The following is a 21,996-nucleotide window of genomic DNA, read 5'->3' as shown; positions in this document are numbered from 1 at the left end:
TGGTGGCTATGTATGAGTCACTTTAATCACCAAAGTGAAGCAACTGTTTTGGGGCAGAAACTGGAATGATAAAATTACCAGAATTGGGGTCAAAAGATAAAATTCCAAACTCCAACCAAAGTTCTGGATGCTACTTCAGACCTATTCTTTAGCTGGAATTTCATCTTTAAGTGTCCTCTGTAGCATTAGACAGTGTTGCAAGGTATAAAGTTAAGGACAATATTTGTATTTGAATCCATGGAGAAATACCAATCCCAAAAGAAATCAATGGCAACACTTCCACTATAGGAGCAATGTAGACACCTCAAGCCCAAGACGTAGTTGTCCAGACGAAGGTTTGATGCTGATATCCATCTGCATCTTCAATTTGCAGCAGACCATGGTGGGAGACAAACGGGAAAGAGCAGTGTCTGTCCCATGAGCAGCTGGCATCCATGTGGTCTGTCCTGCTAGCACTTAATGAAGACCAGGTTGATGGCAGGTCAAGATGGCAATCGGTTCTCCTCTGTTAAACCCACCTCAGCCATTATATACTTGCCTTGTATTTGCTGATGTCTGAAATGCTGTTGCTAAATTGAATATGCTGTTTTTACTTGCAGCTCTGAAGCATTTGTGGGTTGATTGCCAAGTTAATGATTTATACCTTAATGCTCCATTTAGGGCCCTCGTGTTTATCGCTCATGGCGCTGGGGAACACTGCGGCCGCTATGATGACTTGGCCCAGAGGCTGACAGGACTTAACTTGTTTGTTTTTGCCCATGACCATGGTGAGTAGCCTGAAGCAGTACTTGATTTACAGCATCTCAGGACTTTACTGAAGCAAATGCCATTAAAGATACTCAGCAGTGAGAGAAGAGTTAATAAAATATTTACACCTCAGCATAAATGAGAAAGGGATCATCTGTTGCTTTGTAAAGATCTGCATACTGAATCTGTAAAGAAGCTATCCCTGTTCCTTGAGTTTTCCTCAGCCTTGTCATTGATATTACTGTTGGTGCTATTTTAACCTCTGTCTAAAGGATTATTTCTCTTTCACCTACCTCTTGGGGGGTAGGAGTTACTAGCCACTGCGGAGGTGGGACTAGGAGCTGTCTCTGATGGATCCATGCTCATCCTAAATGATTCCAGAGGAGAGGCTGAAATGACAGCATAGCTTTCATACACCAATACAACTAGACAGCTGCACCCTTGGGACATGGACAGGCATGGGAGACATCACAGACCTTGCTTTGAACACATCTCCGCAGTCCAGCAGAGGCACTGGAGCTGGCTGTACACACCTCAGCCCTGATGAGGAAGCAGCTTGAATGCATACAAGGTTATGATAACACAGCAACACCACTTCAGCCCTCAGCCAGTAGGTCTGGGCAATGGCTGTGCCGTGTAGACTTACTGTCCCAGCCTCTTCTGGCTTGAAGACCTCTGCTCTGTGCTCTGTTCTGTGACGCAGATGCTGGGTATCACCAGATCTCCTGCAGCACATGAACTGGGACACCCTGGAAACATATTTGAATCATCTAACCTGGTCCTTTGGTAGTCTTCTGTCGCACCTGACTCTTGCAACTTCATGACTTCCTTGTGCTTGGAAGCCTGCTTTGTTCTTATCATTGCAGATCACTGCCTCCCTGCAAGGGTCACTCTAGATAGCAAAATAAATCAGTGGGATTAATGATGGCAGTGGATAAAAGGCAAGGCCAAATTCTGAGCTGACAGGTTGAAAAGGGATGAATCTCAGTGTAAATCTGATCTCCTGGCAGATCCTCCCCTGACATTGGAAAGTGTACTCCAACACTTTGGAAAGCATACTGCAATTTACTTAGCTGAAGCTGAGTCTCAGACCTGCCTCTAGATCTCCTCAAAGACAGGACTGCTTAAGTTGAGCTTGAAGATCCCAAATGCAGTAGAAGTTAGAGCATGTGAGACACTGCACCATTTAGTCTGTGAGAGGAAAGGTAAAACCTTACTGAGTCCAGGTGACCAAGACTTACCCTTGCACTTGCTCTCATGACTCCCTTTCAATCACAGCACTGCACTCATATGCAAAAGTTAGCCCTATATTTTCCCTGAAAAAGAGAATGCCTAGTCCTCAGGACAGCTTGCAGGAAAATAAATAAGAAGTGTGATTTTTCTGGACAATTGATCATACCCTGTATTCAGGGCTGGCTTTACAAGGACAGTTGACCCATGCAGAAGTATCGTTGCTGACCACATGAGTCTGTTGCTCCCTTTAAAGGCACAAGATTTCTAAGTGCTGATTCATTCATTTCGATATATTTCCTTCTGAGTTGGACATAGGCTAGCAGAAGTCTGCAGTAATCCCAGTAGAAATTGTCTCCGTTCCTGTTTATCTCTATGGCATAAAGTTCGTGAGAAAGGCAATAGAACAGGCCATGTGCTGTCCACTCTGCAGCTGCTGTGAGTAGGTCACAGGCAATATATACAAAAGTTACTGAAGTCTGGGACACACAAGCAATTTGTTCAGGGCCATCATGGGCCTACGTGAGACTGCTGTTGCTCACTGTGCATGCTTAATGTCATGCCTTAGTTCCTCTTTCCCTTAAAACTTGATAAAGGTTTTAAGAAGTAGAGTTAAAATAACAATATTTGCAGCAGCAAACCTAGAAGAAAGGATAAAATGTTGTACTTATGGCATGGATTTGATATGGAGAATGCCTTTTCTGTTGATGGAGAAGGGCCTCTGAGGTGAAGGTTCCTGTCAGGCATTTTTGTGCTGTATAAAGAGGCAGTTATCTGCACTCTTTTTCCTTGAATATCTTTTTGACTAGAGAACCATAAATATTTCTTTTTTTTTTTTTCTGTAGACTAATGTTGCTGGATTAATTAGTTCACTTCAATTAATACAAATCTGGTTGCTCAGGTCAGTTAGCAGCTTCATTCTCCCTGTCAAACTTACAGTTTTCTTTGTAAATTCAGTCTGGTTTTTCTTCATCAGTAATGGGGAGAGGGTAAAGAGGAACCTGAAAGCAGAACAATGGAAACGCAGTTGTGTTACACAAAGGCTTAATTGGACTGAGCCCAGATTAAGTTAGAAAGACAATAAACATATATTAGGCTCTGTAAAATAATCTTGGCACCTAAAGTGGTAAGTGGTGAGGATAAACTTTGTTTGATGGAATACAGGCTAGAGCCTGAGCTGGATGCCAGCGAGAGCTGAAGGACATAAACACCTTCATTGCCAAATTTGCTCAGATCAGACTGGGAAGTTCATAGCTTTCCTCCACCATTTTATCTATTCCAAATCACTTCACCTGTGTGTTTCCCCCCGTGTCCTGTCCTTTGGATATCTTTGGGTAACATTAGTTATTAAATTGTGTTAGCAAAATAATTGCTTTCTGTTCCCCATCTCTTACAGTGGTTCTTAGATTTCATGACCTGGACATTTATTCTGGTTCTGGTATTCTCATGGATAAAATTCCCAATATAGACACATTATCTGTGAGATTATTAATGCAGTTCCACAGCGTGTGTAGCATGATTTCCCAAATGAGATGGGAAGATACTAGGGCTGTAGTATGCATGACTTGACTGATTTATATTGTGTCTATCCTTCAGTCAAAAGAAAGAAATTAATTTCCATTTATATTGGTGAGGCTGTAGGAGCTTACACACTGGCTCTAAATCTTGCCAAAGGCTGCTCTGCCCCGCTGTTTTCTGTTATGCAAGGCTTCAGCAAAAAGGTTGGCACTTCATGGAGTAATGGTATTCACCAAAATTTGTGTCTTAGTATTGCCCCGTATAAGGTATCACAGGCTCAGTTCTCTTAGTATGTCAGGATTTGTGCATTTACTCTTTGGGGTATTTCATGTAATCCCAAGACTGCTGGATCTCACAGATATATATTAGAAGTTTTCCATGGTGGTGGTAAAAATTTAATTCCAGAAGACCTCTGAACCCTACCTCGCATCTAACATTGTTAAATTGCTTTGTTTTATATCAACCCAATGAAAGAGGAAAATGGTATTTCTTTGTAATACAGCATTTTTTTCTGTGGTCTCCTATATGGTCTTTTTAATAGGCAGGTAACGGTTTCCCATGATTTCTGGGGTGCTTGGCAGGAAGCTTCATGAAGGCAGAGTTAAAGCTGCTGGGATGACCTTGCTATACAGTTCTGCAAGCTTTAGGTATTTTGAAACATCATCTCACTTTTTCAATTTCCTTTCTATATTACTGTTATTTCATTATGGCAATTTTATGATGACAGAAAAAAGAGACAGACAAACATATTAGATTATTGGCAATCAATTTAGGAAAGCCCCCTTAGAAGGAATACCCATAGGAAATTCATCAAACTGGAGTGATATTATAATTCTTCAGTCAGTCACAGGCAGATTGCAGCTCCCTTAGTTATAATGCAGTATTTTTAGGGATCTGTAAAGCTGAGGGCCAAGGAAAATGAGAATAAAGGATTGAGAATGTGGCTTTGTTTTCTCATACCAAGCATTTTCAGTTGGTAAAGCACATGATGTTCCAGCTATCCTCATCTCTCTTCCTATAACATCTCATTTGCTGAGATCTTATTCTCTGTGGTTGTATTACATGGCCAGAGACCAGAACAATCACCATTTCACCTTCCAAAGTACATGTCAACTAATAGCAGTTACAAAAGCATTTCCAAGATGCAGGGGCCACAAAAATGTATCTACTTCTCTCTTACACTTTTTGACAGTACTGGCACTGGTCCTCTTTCTCACTTGGACTTGCTAGTGCTTCTTATCATTAATGTGGCTGTCATACATGAAGATGAGGAAGGTGAAATACTTAGCCCTAATTTGGCAGCAGTTCCTAGCCCTTAGATTTGCTTGAGGACAGCCCCTCCAACCTCCCTCTCTCTCCAGGCAGAATAAACACTCTACCTTTCCTGGTACATGGAGACTTCCAACTCTCTGACCCTCTTTGAAGCCATTGAACTTCATACTTTTGAGTTATGTGTAGGATCAGATCAAAGCAAAGGAAAGGTTGCAGCTTTAACAGCTTATTCATATGCCTTAGATGCTTCTAACTGAAGTTCAGCTTTCTTTTTCAGCCCCACTGCTACTTTGTGTGTAGTGAGCATTTCTGATGGGTTACCAGGTCCCTTTCAGACACCTACTGCTGCTTGTGCTCCCCATTAATTTTCTTACTGTTTTCTCTATTTAACAGAGCACTTATTTCTAAAAAGTAGAAAATAGCTGGAATGGAGATTTTTAAATACATCAAATATTAGCCACTTTGGTTTTGTTTTTTTTTTTCCCAAGTGATTGCTGTGTTGTTCTTGCAACTGTTAAAAGACCATTTTGTTGATGAGAACAGAAGGCTTTTATTTATTCATAGTGCTGGGAAGGATTGATCTACACAGAAAGGTTAAAAAAGAACTAAACATGGTCAAACTGGGAGGGGGGGAAATCACTAAGAAGGATGTCAGCATTAATAAGAGTGAGAATGAGGGTAGCACTGCGAGTGGGAAGTAACAGCTCATGCACACCAGCACAAGGGAATGTTCCTGGAAAGCAGCACTCCCTGCGATGTGATCAGGCAGGCTTCAGGGCGATCTCCAGGGATGGAGTCAGGAAAGCCTTGGCAAGGGCTGTTTGGAGCTGGTTTGCTCACAGAGCAGCACAACCATTCCTTGGTGACTGTTAGCAAGGCTGGGTGTGGGCCTGCTTACCCATAGCAACCTGTTCTCTTTCTGCTTCCTCTGATTGTGTCTACCTCACTAGAGCAGGAAAAGTTTAAACTGCTTTTCTGCAGAGACATAGAAAAGAATGCACTCATTGTTTGCATTTCCTTTGACAGGAGGCTTACAATGGGTTGTGGGCATTTTTTTATTTTCTAGAGGAGGGCTCCTGGCTTTCAGCATAATACTTAGATGTTGCTGGAAATAAAATCTTCAATATGCAGTACTGGAAATAGCCATGGGTCTGGACACATTAGTATTTGCAGGAGTGCGAAATTATTGTTTTCCCCATTAATTCTGTTCTTGTTCATGCCCCTGCACCAGGGAGAGCCTCACACAGAGCTGGGACTTGATTTCACACAAAGTTGCACTACCTGAACCATACCAGCAGCCATACTCTGAGCAGCTGAATTGCTGCTGATGCACTCATCCTCAGACAGATGCTCTCCTTGGCTAGGAAAGAAAATATAGCACTAGCTGTGTACCTGTATTAATGCATCCTCTTTTGGGCTTTTTCTGAAGCCATGCAAGTTGTTCTCCTAGGAGAAATTCATAGTGCTACCCAGCTCCCTGCATAAATACAGGTCCTGAACCTACTGCATGCTGTAGGCAGAGCTCTCGCAGTAGGGTAGCATGGCTGGCAGGCAGCGATATCTGCAGTTGTGCAAAACCAGTTTCCTACACACAAGTGTCGTGCAGGGGTGGAAAATGCTGCTACAGTTCACAGACTGGAGTGGTGACTGCAAGGGCAGGAAGAGAGTCCAAACCCAGCTCTCAGTGTGAGTTCCCCTGTCTCTGTTTGTATTTCCTCTGCACAAAACCCTGCTCTTCAAGAGTCATGGAAGTGCTTTCTTTTAATATTTTTATGGTTCCAATCTGAAGACTCCAAGCCTGTTCATGTTTGTCAGATAGGGACTGCTGCGGGGGCATTTACTGCTGACAGTTCGTTAGGATTGTCAAGCAAAGAAGGAAGTTTTTCAGAGCTTCAGATTCAACTTTGCAAGTACATTCCCTATGGGGAAATTAGCCCTTTTGTTCTTCAAATTATCTCAACTTGTCTGTCTTTCAGTCTTTTATGATAATTCGCTCGGAGTGGAAAGAGAGCTGCTAAGGGGTGATTAATCTGTCCCACCATGATATGAGTGTATGGACATAAATCTTTGTGAATATAGCTCTGGAAACTGCTAGATTGCAAGCTCATGACAGAGCAAAACCAACAGGAATATAAGGGGACATTTAAATGGTTCTTTGACCCTTGATCCATGTTAAGTGTCATATAGATCCGTGAGCCCTGTCTGGAATTCATCCATTCTCCCCTCCTAACCCAGGGGAAGACTGAGCCATAAACATGGCTGCAACGTCAAAAGCAGGCAGTGATGTCTGCTGCATGGCGTCTGGGCAGAGATGGAAACTGAGGGGATATACCAAAGAGTCATGCTGGTCTGCCCCACCTCTCATGCTCTCTTCTAAGCATCCTCTGTAGGTTCGTCTTACCAGGCGGATCCCAGATGAGATGGCTCTTTGGCCTGGCTGGCAGAGCACTGCCCGTGCCGTTTTATCCCTGTTTTGACTCCATGTTCAGTACAGTCCCAAGTCAGCATAGCTCTCCCTAGCCATTCCTTCTCCAGATGTTGAATGAAGGTAGCAGTCAGACTTATCTGCCTTTCAGGGCAGCGGTGAGGAATGCTTAGCATGTGTGGGGCATGCAGGGGATGAAACCACAGAGCATAATTACAGGGTGAGAGTTCGGATACTGCAGTACACCATGTAATTCCTTAGGCAGTGAGTAAACTCTAAGAACCTGGAGCAAAGTCCTCCTATAAAACGAAGAGCTACTGAGTAAACTTACTTCTGCTACCCATTGCTAACTCCAATTTGGTTGTGGGGATTCTCATGTAAAGTGGGGCTACAGTGTGTGCTTCTCCCAACACAGATGTGAATTCTGAACTTGAAGACCAAAAAGCAAGATTAACTCGAGATTAACACGGACACCAGCCTGCCCACCACTGATGAGCTCCAGCCCAAGTGAAACCAGCCACTTCTCACCTGCAGCTCTTTTGGAGTGATGGCTGGTCTTGTAGCACTGTATCTCAGAGCAGCAGTGACAGCTTGCTAAGGAAAACAGGTCATTCAGTTTGAGCCTCTTTGAAATTATAAGCAAAATGATTCATACTGCTAAGAGACACAACTTTCCTCATGCATTGGACAAGCTCTTGAACTCACTTTTTCAACGGGGTAGTCTATTTTCTCTTGCTTTCTCCCACACTGCTGCATGGAGTTGGGCTCTGTTGGTGGTCGTGAGATAGTACCTCCCAGAGGGGCCACGTACCTTGTGTAGGAAAAAGTGGTCTGAATACACCTCTTAAAATACAATGATGCTGAAATGTGTCTATAATTGTATCAGAATACAGCGTAGCCCAATCTCAGGGAAGTATCCTATGGCACAACAGGCAATTGTAAGTACTTTGGCTTTATTAAACAGAGGTGTGCACGCTATTATTGTTATTTTTGAGAAGCTCATTACAGACTTCTGCAGCCCAGACTTCACTTGCTCTGGTGAAGTCATCTCAGCAGTGATTCTGTCACTTTAGCAATTGCCCTTCATTCAGACCAGAATCATACAGTCCCTAATCTGCCTGCACCACATGACATCTTTCAGGGTAGTAAGCAGCGTTTCTGTTCACTGAGAGCAACTACACAACAGCAAGAAAACACTAGGTGAATCATGAAAGCAAATAACCTACAGTGTCTCATGCTCTAGCACAAGCTGGGACCTGGAAATACAAGTGCAGCTTTTATTTTGTTTGTCCTATGAAGGCAGATGAAACAACACTGTCGAGCCAGGAAGCAGCTGGACCACAGCAAGCTGAAACTAAAACGACAGTGAGGCTGCACACAGCTGGTGTATCTGACAGTGCACACATAAGCCACAGTGGAGTGTGCTCAGGGGATGAGACTTTCTTTGTTTCATTGACTTCCCAAGAGTAATACTGGAGCCATGCTGAACTGGGGGGAGTGGAATGGGGAAAACATGGTCCTGCATCTATCTTTTAGGCAAGGGGGTTTGGGAATTGTGAGGACTGGATACACATTTAGCACAGACACACAGAAGCAAGAGCACCTGAAATCACACATGTAGTGTCATCTAATGTATGCTATAAAAGCATGCCAAAGCAAACCTGGGCTACTCAAAGCAACCTATTTGTTTATCATCTGACCAATTTTTTTTTTAAGTCAGATTTAATTGTGGTATAATCAGTGATATAAGACAGGCAGATGAATTCTGTGCTATGACCCAGAGCTGGACGCAGGCATGTTTGGAGGGGGGGAGGGGAGGCAATGCAGATGCTCCTTCATTACTGCCCCATATGTGCCTGTCACTAGATGATAGTGTTGGACTGCAGTAAAGATTGCAAAATAATGGTTATGGTTTCCTCAATTCCCCCAATTACTCTGCTCCTTCCAACTGCTCAGCCATTTCCTCACTGCTGTAGATGCACCCTATAACAATAGATTATTCAGTTGAACAGGATCCTTGGCTCAAGTGCTGGCTGAGCTGAGCTTGCTCTTGATGCAGTAGGGGTGTGGGTTTGAGTTCTGAGTGAAGTGGAGCTGAGAAACCCTATACTCCAGCCTTCCCCCATCCACCTGGCATGAGCTGTTCTCTTTCCTCGTTCCATCAGGTGATGAGAAGAAGGTGATACAGAGCCAGTTTTTGCTGGCTTTGCTGCAAGCCTGCTTTATGAGGGAATCCCTTTTGGGGCACGCTGGGATCTGAGGAGCTGGCTTTTTACTCTGAAAGCAGTGGGCTGTGCAATCTGCCCTATTTCTCCTAATTATTAACTGCTTACTAATGAGCAGAGTGAGAAATGTCAGTGGGTCATTCCATGAGATAGTACATCTTCTCAGCAGCTGCTTCTTGAACAAAGCCTCGCTGTTGGCCTTCACACAAGGAGGCGTGAGGCTGTAACAACGGCCCTAGTGAGAGGGGACACAGCGACAGAAGGAACAGAGTGCTCCCTTTTGAACACAACAACTTTGACTGTGGAACAGTCAGCACTGGCCACCTTCCAGACCATGCTCCTCAACCTGTCACTGTTAACTGTTAACAGACAGACAGCATGATGGAGGAAAGACATGTCATTCATTTGGGAAACTTAAAAGGCTTCCTTCTTTCCTTGAGGGTTGGGTCCTTCTGGCTTCCTTTCTGCAATTCTGCCTCTCAGATGAGAGATACCCTCCATAATAAAGAGGAGTGGGCCACTAAATTTGTGTGAGGTGCCTATAATGTTGGGACTACGTGACAGGATTTTTGGACAAGTGGTCCTGATAATCAGGAATAAAACATCCTTTATTTGGACAAAGGGTTCGCTTTGGTGAATAAGGGAAACTAAAGAGGAAATAGCCTTGACTGAACTGAGCTCATTTCATTTTACAACCTGTTGTTTTGCTGTCTCAGATATCTGTGCAATTATCATCTGTACTCAGTTTTAACACATATAATCAGTCCCCACATCAAGGGTCAAATTCTGCTTTCACAGCTTCTCAGGTAAATCCAGGATAACTCTGTCACCATGTCAGAAAGCAGGTTCAGGCATGTAACTTTTAAGTGCATTTCCTATTAGTGAGGGAGGGTTGGCAACCTCATGTAATGTTTTCAACAGCTTACTTGCTTTCCCATAACCAGCTCTGCTAGCTATAGGAGTATGTCTGCACGCAAGATGGTTGAGGGTGGAAGGACAAGGACCAGATGGTTATTAAAGAGCTAAGGCTGAGAGAACAGATCATTTTATGTTGCTAGTTATGTCTGTTATCTGGGGCTATTGGACAGACATCAAACTTGCTTCAAACTTCGTTCCAGGGGTCATTTCCTTTACTGACATCCATGGCAGAACATCAGTTCATATCAGCAAGGACTTTGGCCTCAAGAAGTATAATAATAATAAGCAGGCATTGCATATGCCATCAGTGAACCTTTTTCATTAGTGTGGATGATGGGATGGAGAACACTGTCAGCCAGTGTACAGAGGTACCAAATTGTGGAAAGTTAGCATATGCTGGAAGGCTGCTATTCACAGGGACCTTGACAGGCTGAAGAAATGGACTGGCAGGGACCTTATGAAGTTTTAACAAAGGCGCTTGTGAAGCTCTGCATCTGGGGTGGAGTAACTCCATTCAACATTAAAGGTTGGGCACTGAATGAATAGAAAGCAGCTTTGCAGAAAAGGACCTGGGGATCCTTGCAGACAAGCTGAACATGGGTGAACAGTGTGACCTTGTGGTGAAGAAGGCCACCACATACTGAGCCATATTGGAAAGACTATAGCCAGCAACTCAAGAGTAGTGATTATTCTCTTCCATTCAGCATTTGTGAGACCACATCTGAAGCGCCGGGTCCAATTTGCTCCCCAGTAAAAGGAAAACATTGACATACTGGAGCAAGGCCAGAGGAAGGCTGTCAAAACAATTAGAGTACTGGAGAACAAAATGTACAAGGAGAGGCTGATAAAACTGGGATTATTTAGCCTTAGAAGGGAAGGCTAAGAGGAGATCTTATTGCTGTCTGCAAGTCCCCAGTGGGAGGGTGTGGAGACAGCAGAGCCAGACTCTTCCTGGAGGTGCATGGTGGTGGGATGGGAGTGAACTGGCACAAGTTACAGCATGAGAAATCCCAGTTAGATACAAGGAAAAATGTTTTCACTGTGAGGGCAGTCAAATGCTGGAGCAGGACCCAGAGAGGTGGGGAAATGTCTAGTCTTGGGTGTATTTTAAGATCAACTCAACAAGGCCCTAACAACCTGATCGAAAGGGAAACACTTTGAGTAGGGGTTTGAACTAGATAATCTCTGTATGTCCCTTCCAGCCTCAATTATTCTTTATGAACTAAAGAGCATCCTAGCTGCTAGCATTTGGGATGTTGCTTCCAAAATTGAAGCACAGGACGTTTTGAAGTGACCCTCTTAAAAGCAAGCTTTAATGGTATCTATAATTAGGAACAGCTTCATCTTCAGGGAGATGCTTTTTGATGCCTTTGCACAAGAACAAAAAGGAAGTGTGTTTATTTTCACCTTCACAGGGACAATTTTTCCATAGCAACAGCATTTCACTAACGTGACTAGCTTTCCTATTGTTTACTTTTCAGATATGTCTAATTTGGAGGAGGTTGTTTCAGAAGCTAATTGCTGATGATTCCTCACCTATAAATGTATCTTCATACAGATGTGGTGTTTGTCATCCTATTGAGTTACAAATGACTGTTCCAAGTTACTGAACAGCATTTGAAAATATAGGAGAAAATGTATTTTGTGTATATTACTCCAATTGCCTTAAAACATAGTCTGACTTCTTTCAGTACCTTTTTAGATAGATAACAAGAGTCAAAGGAGCACAGTCCATCTCAGGTTAGTGTCTGGTTCAGCACTAACCTGAAGGAACAGCCGTATTAAGGAGTGTGGTATTCAAAGAGAGCTCTTTGCACTGAACAAAGGCAAAAGACAGGCACCTTTACAAAGAGAAGTAAAACATAGCCAGTCAATACTTGGCCTAAACCTGCCATTATATCTTCATTTTTAACACTCTTTGTGCCCTACCTGCATTGGAAACCCTGAATAAAATTGGTCTTGCCTAACAGCTATGGTATCAGGGGAAATTATTCACTACAGCAAGAAAAACTTTTCAACACTTCGAATGAGAGGATTGATTTTCCTTACAACATAAGTACTGGTCTGAAGTCATGGGAAGGCTCACTTAAGCTCCATGCATTTGTGTGCTTTGATCAAAACTGGCAGTCTCATTCTATTTTTCACCAAATCTTGCTGTCAACAGATTCCCTGGGCCTGCCCCAAACGAACCTACTGCACCATGTTTGTTAGTGCGTTGTAAAATGCCATGAGCTGTTACAGGGTCTAAACCAGCAACAGGTTCCTTGCAAGTGAGGTATCAACCCCCTCCCAACTTCAGTCTTCAGTGGATTACCCTTAATGGCCCACCCTCTTAGATCATGTTGAGGGTTGGGGCCAGAGTTACACTTGCCAAAACAGAGAGGCAGAAGCAGCCCGTATGCTGGTTTTTATACTTTGTAGTTCTAATATTCATTGTTTGATTGCTTATTCACTCATTCATAAAACATGGCATGTTGTTACAGAGCTTGTATGCCTGATTTAAATTGGTGGATGTCCTCCAGAAATCACTAGCCCTGTTAATTTTCCTGGGGGTAGCTATATTTGTTGCAGACCATGAGCCCTTTTAAGGGACTGTGTAACAAGTCCTAAAACTAATAGACATCCTTCTTACTACAAAGATGCAGAGATTTCTTTTAAAAAACCAGAATGTTTGCTAGCAGTGACTGCAAAAAAGACGTTGAGTATTACAGCAACAAGCCCCAGAAGCAAAACCAGACAATGAACGAAGGGAAAATTCATCCTTTTTTGATTCACATATTCAGATTCTTCCGTCTTAAATCAGTCTGAGTGTTGCAGAAAAATATACTTGGTTACAGTGTCTGAGTTTTTCAGTCAATTGTGTTCCTCCTATTGCACATTCATGCTGAATGTGAAACAGGACATTTCTTTGTTTATTAAAACATACTCTTATTAGGAGCAGAGACAGGAAGGCACTCCCTGGATTAGCTAGGCTTTTGTTCCTGCAAAGAGCTTCCCTGTGTCTTTTTCACAAATGGTCAAAGCTCAGTTTTTAACCAAGTTTGGTTGCTAGCACACACTCTTCCAGCTGATCATGCTGTTCCAGGGTCCTGCTTCTCTGACTCTTAGAAACTTTTCACTTTTTGTCCCAGTGTATTTCTGCCCACTTTAGGGCTATATATTTCAGTGCCGATGTTTTTCTCTTCTCCATCTATTAGTTACCCACAGCATGTTAGTTAAGAGCATTTCTCCTTTGGTCTCACACTTTGCCTGCAGAACCTGACAGAGCATTGACGTTAACTGATGTCTCTCACTTACATACCATATAGCCCTTGAACCTTTCCTGGTTCTGCCTCTCCTTCCACCTTTGAGGCATCGGGTTGATCTTGTATGTGCCAGATACCTTCAGCTTTGCCTCTTGCTCCTTCAGGGATGGTGCCAATGTGTGTGCTCCCAGCTCATCACTGCAGCTTCTCTTTAATTTCAGAATGCCTTTAATTTAAAACCATGTTTATAATGTGATTCTTACATGGTTTTGGGGTTTATTTCTTAATTGCTTGAGCTTTACATCTCTACACACAGAATACACGCTTGCACGCCCTCAAGGCAGTAGCCAAATGTTACTAACTTACTTCAGTGGGGCTAGAATTTGACTTACGGGTTTTAAGGTTGCTTTTCTTATTTTAGTAAGAAGCTAACATGTCTTGGACTCTTACTTTAGAGGAGAAAAGATCATTTTAGCTGTTAAAGGTGTGTACAGGGAACTATGAAAATCATGGTTGGTGATTTGGGAAAATTATTTCAGAATTTTAAAAAATTAATCTTCATAATTGAAAGCCTCTGACAGTGTGATCCTCTTAATTTCGAAGTCCAATAGTAAAGCAGAACATCTGGTTAGCCTCTAGTTTGGTCTCCAACTCAGATGAGATTTTCCAGCACCACAGTAGCATTCCTTTCACCCTTGAGCACGCACGTTCTTTATAATAACAAAATGAGGATTGCAAAAAGATCTCACAAAACCTAAGGCCAGTTGGAAGAAGTCTTACCTGAAGGTGTGTGTGGAGCCCACTATGAAGCCTTCTGTGCAGTCTGGCAGTCAGGGAGCCAGTTGCAGTGAAGGTGGTTTGGTTTCGTAATGCATTAAGACATCGAATGACAACTCATCAACCTATTTCCGTAAGCAACAACCGCTCCTCAGATGATAGTGTATCTTGGTCTGTGCCAGCTGTGGCAAAATTTTAGTGACCTGAACTAGAAAAGCTCTCTCACTTGGTATTCCAAAGACTTCCCTGGATTTCCCATAGGTTTAGGTCTGGCACGGTCTGTTATGTTTCAATGGAGCAGCAGTTTTAGTAGCCATAGATATCTCTTGCAGGTAGTCCTTCCCATTAATCATATGACCGATCCTGTATGATTTCAGATCAGGATGCAGCTCATTCTGTATTGCAGTAATAGACTATGCAGGAAGGTGTTTGGAAACCCCCACTTGGCTCTGCCACAGATTTGTCGTGGATCTGAGGAAAAACACTTCACCTCACTATATCTCAGGTTACTCATGGCAAATCCAAACATGATACAAACCCACTCCCAGAGAGCTTGCAGACAAAAAGCCTGAGATCCAAGAATGCAAATCTGCTACTGTGAATGGCTCTTCACAAGCTGAGAGGAAGATGCAGCCAGTAAAGCGAGCAGCTTAGAATAAAATATCTCACCAATATTTAAGGGGATGAGGCAGAAAAATAACAAAGGTTAAATTGCAACTGTATAGTGTTTCCTTATGTCCAAATGCTAAGCATTTGCTTTTGGAACTGCTAAGGAATGGGGTTGTGGGTGGAAAACAAACAATCATATGCCAGATAATTGCATGCTGGTTGACTGGTTTGGTAGTTAGATGTCCTTTGACTGAATTTGTATTCAGGATTGTACCTGGAAACTTGACCACTTCACAAAAAATGCAGAAAAGTTAGTCTGTACCAGCTAAGCCTGTGCCTTACTCCACCATCTGTCAGTATTGCCCAATGAATGGGAATAATCTGTTTTAACCACAAGGTGAGGTTTCCAAAGGCATTAAAACTGATGCCACAGAGCCTATCGTGTGGCACTTGGGGGTTAATTTCTCTGAAGATACCATCTGAAGATTCAATTCATGGGGAAAGCTGTTATACCCACAGCATCTCTAATGCTGGGCTTTATTCAGGGCTTGGCAGTACTCTCCAATTTGAGAATCCTTGTTTAGCTTCAAAAATAAAAAAAAATGGTGCTGAATGGTAGATAGTACAGAGACTAATCTCAACCCCAATACTTTAAAACTGATGTTCTCCACGCTGCATTTGTTTTCTGGTTCTGAATTTATCAAAGACAAAGCGTGCTGGGACACCCTGGCAGTTTGGCTAATGCTAAGGAGGATGCAGCCTGATCCGTAGTGGTGCCAAGTTCATGCTCAGTACAGCGGAGGGCTGGGGAAAGGGAGAGGAGGCTGGGGACTCTTCTGAACTGCCTGATACGACCTGTTCTTTTGACTCCAGGCCCATGCCCTTTCATGAATGTTGGACCTATCCTGCCCAGATTTTGAAGGGAGCTTTCTCTGAGCTGCAATTACGCCCTCGCTGACTGATTGCAAAGTAGTTTGCACAGCCCAAAAGCAACATACAGGTCCGTAACCTTCAAAATCTCAACACGTGTACCTGTGTGTTGTTTACTGAAGTGCAGACCTGCCAGCTAGTATTCATTGTCTACTGTCAACCAGCCATGGTCTGAAATGAGTAATAGAGCACAGAAAGCAATAACCTGCCTGTTGGATCCTGGCTTGTTTGGTAAATATGTATGTAGTGAGGATTTCAGAGTTGCAGGGAGAAAAGTTACAAAGTGCCTCAAGTGCTAAAAAGCAGCTTAAACAATAACACTGAAATTAATCTCTACCAAGAAAGGACAAGATCTTTGCTGCAAGACAAATTTAGTAGAGCTATTTTCTGCCATACTGCTTTCTCTGTGACTTTCCCTGTGCACTATCTAAATACCACCCAGCCATGAGCCAACTGGCAGCTGTGGGACTCTGCTCTGGCACACTGGGCAGGGTTGTCCCACCCAGGAGTGCTCCGTGCCAGACCTGCTTAATCAGAAGGTTTTATTTTTAATTGTATTGCTGGGAAAAGCAGGTTCCAGTTAGGTCTGGTAGGGTTTGAGTGAGCTGTAGCTCTGTGCAGATGTACCCTGTTAAAAAAAACAACCAAAAAAAGCCTACCCTTATTTCAAATAATCCACCTGCTGCTCACGCTGCTCACCCATTGAGCTTGTGCAAAGTGGGTAAAAAAAAGCTGTCAGCTCTGGAAGAGTGGTATTTCCTTCATGCCTTGTCAAGAACAGGGACAAATCCACTCTAATGAGGGTGGCACTGCCATGTGGCAATGCAAAGGAGTGAAGCCAAAAACGAAAAGCTCTTTAGCTCTGTGGGAAAGCTCCCTTCGGACAGGTTGATTGAGAACTGGAAGTGCAGCCCATGGGGAGAACTGACCCTGAATGCAGGAGTTTGGGAGCTCCGGTTTACTAATGAACTTTTGGCAGATTAATTGGTAGAACACCTTGCTGGTGTCTCAGAACGTGACACCCACCTTTTAGAAGAATTAGTGTTATTCATTTGCTGGTTGCTGAAAAAATTATATAACAAAAAAATCTATGCCAAGATTGCTTTGGAGTAGAGAAATGCTGTACTCCAGCGCCAAGAATCTCACAGACTAAACAGAACCCACCGGGAGCCCTTGCTCTATATGGGAACTCATGTTTATTTTAACATGTAAATAAATTGGGTGAAAAATGGCTCTTTTAAATTTATTTTTTTTTTGTTATTGATGTGGGTTCCCAATGGGTGGTCTGCATGGGGAGGAACCTTTTGAAGATAGCTTGAAAGGAAGTTGTGCCTGTCCCCCAAGACATTCGTCAACAGCATGGAAGGAGTTGCTACATGATCCAGCTTTCATCTTCTTTTTTCTTCCTGATGCCTAATCTACTGTTAGCAGGGAAGAATTAGGACTGTCCTTCCTGAGATTAATTATTCGATTGTTTTCTTAAGCATAAAGATATTCAAGGCACATGTATGGATTTTGCAATGTAACTAACTCGCGTGATCACGCTGCAGTGTGCTGGGCAAGGCTCCCTGCTCAGAGATCAAGAGGTGGGTCATTAACTTGCAGCACTGTTTGGAGGGGAACAATCAGGCGGGTTGTGCAAACTCTCAGGCAGGGCAAATGAAACCGTCTTTAAGCAAATAGAAGAGCAAGAAATGAATGGCCTTTGTTAAGGAAAAAATGGAAATGTTTTCTAGTTAAACAAGCTGTCATTTAGACTTAATAGCGTGTGCGTGTTGGAGAGCCAACCCACATGCCAGCCGTGCTTTGGAATAAATGGGCAGGGAAGGGGAAGGGGAGTGTGCAGTTCCACTCCAGAGCTGGCTTTTTCATTGAAAACTGACATTTTGAATTGGTGCCCCAGCTGTTTCAAAGCTGGAACTTGGATCAGAAAGTTAATGCAAGTGGACTTTCGTCTTTGTTTTCATCTGGGAAAAAATAAAGTTTGCACTGTTTTTTTAAATTATTTTATGGTACTAAAACAAGAGAAGAAAATTATATATTTGTTTTTAAAGCTAAATTAAAATAGCAGAGAGATTGTCCTTGGCTGCTATCCTCTTCCAGTGAGTATGAAATTAACTACCATAAGTAGTATCTTATGTGGAGAGCAGAAAAGAGGCCCTTTTCTGTTCTTAAAAGGTCAGCAGCATATAGGTCAAGTGAACTAGTGAGACCCTGCATTAGCTCCAGCAAAGCCCATGCCATTTTTTCTGCAGTATCTGAGCACTGATACTCGTTCTATGTCACACCAGAATAAGTCTTTGAAGACCAACTCTGATGCTAAATAAAGTCACCTCAATGATACTTCAGGAAATTATCTGCTCCTCCTGAAAGAGGGCAAAATCTCAGTGCAATACTGCAAGAATAACAGTTAAGAATTATTATAGGGCCTTAAATAAAATCACTTAGTGCCAGATTATAAGACTCCTTAGAGGCACCATAAGTCGTGTCTCACTGGTTATATATCTTACATTTGTATGATGTGATTTTTCATGCCCTAGGAAAAGAGATTAGATAGGAATCTCTTCACCAATCGCCAGAAGAAACTCTTTTGCAGAGGAGCTCAACAGCTGTTCAACGATCTACACCAGTTTTGTGCAGCATTTTCAAATCATTGATCCCAGCAGCCTGGTAGAGAAGGGCATTCCCTTCAGCTGTCTTTTGCTTTAATATTCTTGAGGGCTGACTTTGGAGATGGCATTGTAGAAGGGGCCGAGGAAGAAAGTAGAATACTGGTGTGTATGAGCTTTGTGGAGAAAGAACCAGGCTCCATATTCCTCTTTCACAGGCCTTAGCTTCCACGAGCCACTCAGCAGCAGCAGCATACTGATTTTGTGATAAGAATGACAAAGCTACCTAATCCCAGTAGTTTAGGAAGTGGCTATGGTATGTGCAGGTCTTCATACTGTCTTGCCCTCTTTCATTACATGACGTCCCAGGAGACACTTATATTTCTAGTCTGGCCACAGTGGCTGCTGTTTGTAAATACAGCCTATGAAGAACTCATTATTTTGCAACACAAACAGTCAGATGGGTTTTTTTTTTCAGTGTGTTTTCATGAGCAACATGATGTTCCAGGAAGACTTTTAAGGAACTGTAACTCAGAGCCAAATTCAGCAACAGCATAAGAAATGGGCAAGTCTTCTAAAGCCAAAAGAGCCATGATTGTATCCATTAGAGATGAATTGGCTCTTAACATTGGCAGAAACAGTTTGCCTTGTTGGACAGAATTAATGACTGCTCTGATATGTACCAGGTCATTTTGTTTATCGTCTCTGGAGTACAGAAATTTTAAATGGCTTCAGCAAGATGACTAGTTCTCTGCTACCCAGCAATAAGGCAAAAATAATTTTAGTATAGAAAATTGCCTGTTTCTTTTTTTTTCCCCCAACCAAGACAACAAACAATATAACTCTGTGTGTGCACTATTCTAAAAATATCTCAGCTCAGAAAATGTGTCTCTGATGTGGGAGTAGAAGGCTTTCAGTTTGCTGCACTCTTTGTGTGAGGCAAGTGAAGAAAAACTATCCAGCAAATGCTGAAAGAAAAATTATTTTCCTAACCTTGAGAAGGAATCAGGAAGCTGACAGACTTGTACGTTTAGGGGAAGACTCCCTTTTGTCAAGAGAGAGGCAGAATCCATCTGTAATTCTTAGGTACATGCTCTATACATAAAACACCAAGGGTGGAGAGATACTTCTGTTGGGTACCATATCTAATGGTTTTATAATGTGCCTATTGCCATAGAAAACCAAGTGTACTCACTGTATCTATACAGGTGGTGTGAAAGAAGGGCTGCTGAGGACTAGACAGACAGAGAAGAGCTGTCAAAAGTTACTAACGTTAAGCATGTGTTGAGCTGTATTTCAGATCTTTGAGGAACGTAAAGATGGAACCAGTGGTGAGCATGAACCCTCTCCTTTTGGTTCCTGTTGCTTCCCTTCTGACGTGGAAGTAGTCCTCCTGGAAAAGCCTTAGACCGTAGACTTGTATCAAATACTCACAGTGTAAAGCTTGTCAATACTGCAGAGCAGGTACTCTGCACTGCGCCCCACGGTCCTGTCTCCTGGTGGTCCAGATCATAGGCTTAGCTGGAGCACTCCACTGCTCCCTTCCAGCCTAAGCACTGCTTTTTGTTCTTGTGGAAACCAGAGCTGTGGGAGAGGGTGAGAGAGATGGTGCACAGCTGAGGTTCAGTCAGACGGACACTGAAAAGCTCACCTCCAAGGTTCAGCTGCACAATACACTGCAGCACAGCAGCTGACCAGAGTCAAATGGAAAATCCTAGGACAGCTTACCCTGCTTCTCAAGCAGCTCAGGTGTCTCTGTCCTGCCTTCTCTCTCCATCTGCGTGCAAAATGAAGAGTACATACATACGGAGGGCAGACACTGCTGAAAGCCTGCCATGCACCAGACTTGATTTCATTGGGGAATGGAAAAAGATAGGGGAAATAAAACCAGAACAGGCTCTCTTCCTGTGATAAGTCTGTTTTCAGGGCAACGAAGCCGCTTTGTTGAGTAGGGATCTGCACGATGCACTTGGAGGTGCTTCCTGTGTGTATTTGTTCTGCCAGTGGAATTAGCTTTACATGTTAGTGTCAACACAGGCAGACTGTTGACTTTTCCAGATGTTCATTGTCCTGCTTTGAAGCTTCTTCCTGTTGTCTTAGTTGGTTTTGTGTCTGAATGGTAGATTAGATGTACTGCTTGTTAAACAAATAATTAAACACTGGGAGCTTTGAAAACCAGTATGTTTAATTAATGAGCTTTGTTCACTTGATGAAAAGGATGTGTACTTGATTCATTACAAAGCAAGTATAGGTTTTTTTTAGTAGTGAACTGTTATGACAATTTGAAGTGTTTACTAGTTCATTAATATTTTTTTTCATTAAACCTTAAAAAACACCCAGGCAGAAAATCAAGGCTGCACACACATTTGCTATGTAAACCCATTATTAGTGTCGTCTTGTGTATTGTCTCACCCACATTCTCCATCTATGTGCTTTCTCCCATCTCCTCCTCTGCAAAACTGTGCTGCCGTACCGTCTGGGATTAGAATTAATTATTCCTTTTAGATCTTGCAGTACCTTGGACCAAGGTCTGTGGTGATGCCCTGTGGTGCTGGGTGATGTACAAGTGCAAAAAAAGCAGTCCTTGCTCAGACGAATTTCAATAGATCTCATAAATACAGGCATCAGCCATACTGCCTTGTGACACCACTTAATTAACTGCTGTACTGACTCCAAAGCTGAAACACTCCCAAAAACTCTCTCTGCTTCATCTTGTGCTTTAAGTAGAAGTTCTACCCCCAAGTCTGAATGCATTTTGTGTAGGGCAGAGAGGAAAGCAGAGGCAGACAAGAGAGAGACTGGCTGTCTCCCAGTCCATAGGTGTTGGATGTTAAAATGAGCTACTGAAGTGGTCCCTTCCCATAGCAGCGGGATCGCAGGGTAGGTTGTGGACCACCACAGTGAGGTCCCCACCTGAGCAAGCTGCCACAACCTCAGGAAGATTGCAGGAGAGGGTTTAGGTTGGCACATTTGACCCTTGTGCACCAGGAGAGCCATCCAAAATCTCCCTCCCACAGGCTTGAGACCTGGCATTTCTCTTCCGTGTGGGCCACCTGCGGAGTGAAAGCATCTATGAGTTCTTTTAATTATATATTTTTTCCTAACCCAGACAGTTCGGCTGCAGGGAGGACATACTACTTTCATGTATATGGAGGGGTGGGAGGGTGAGAACAAAAAAGGGTGGAGGATAGGTGGGCTGACTATCCTGCATGCTGCAGTGTCCAGCACCAGTGAGGAGAACATCCCGTCTCCAATTTGGGGCAGAAAACAGAGGCAGAGGCCTTCAGAAATAAAATTAATCTTTCAGAAAGCTAATAAACACATAATAGTCACATAAATACCTCCTTTTCCAAAAGTCATTTAGGCATTTGCTTCAAATGGACTTGTCAGAATCCAATAAGCTTATTGATGAAGGAGGCAGTTGAAGAAGAGGGTCTTCAGCCTGAGCTTGGCGTGGGCTCTAACATAAGTCCTTCCTTTGCATACCACTG

At 42.9% G+C, this 21,996-nt stretch overlaps 1 protein-coding gene across 9 annotated transcripts in view; it reads left to right on the top strand.

Moving 5' to 3' along the window:
- The window catches only part of MGLL (monoglyceride lipase), a 110,363-nt gene that overhangs the window by 62,825 nt on the left and 25,542 nt on the right, over nt 1-21,996 (top strand). For all 9 annotated transcript variants that reach the window (XM_075096024.1, XM_075096023.1, XM_075096029.1 and 6 more), the window contains one exon: nt 661-767. In XM_075096024.1, coding sequence (XP_074952125.1) covers nt 661-767 — 107 coding nt within the window. The remainder of the gene's footprint in view (nt 1-660; nt 768-21,996) is intronic.

The sequence above is a fragment of the Phalacrocorax aristotelis genome, chromosome 6, assembly GCF_949628215.1.
Source record: "Phalacrocorax aristotelis chromosome 6, bGulAri2.1, whole genome shotgun sequence".
Taxonomy (NCBI): domain Eukaryota; kingdom Metazoa; phylum Chordata; class Aves; order Suliformes; family Phalacrocoracidae; genus Phalacrocorax; species Phalacrocorax aristotelis.
The sequence above is the reverse complement of the archived record's forward strand: the minus strand, read 5'-3'. Positions and strand labels throughout refer to the sequence as shown.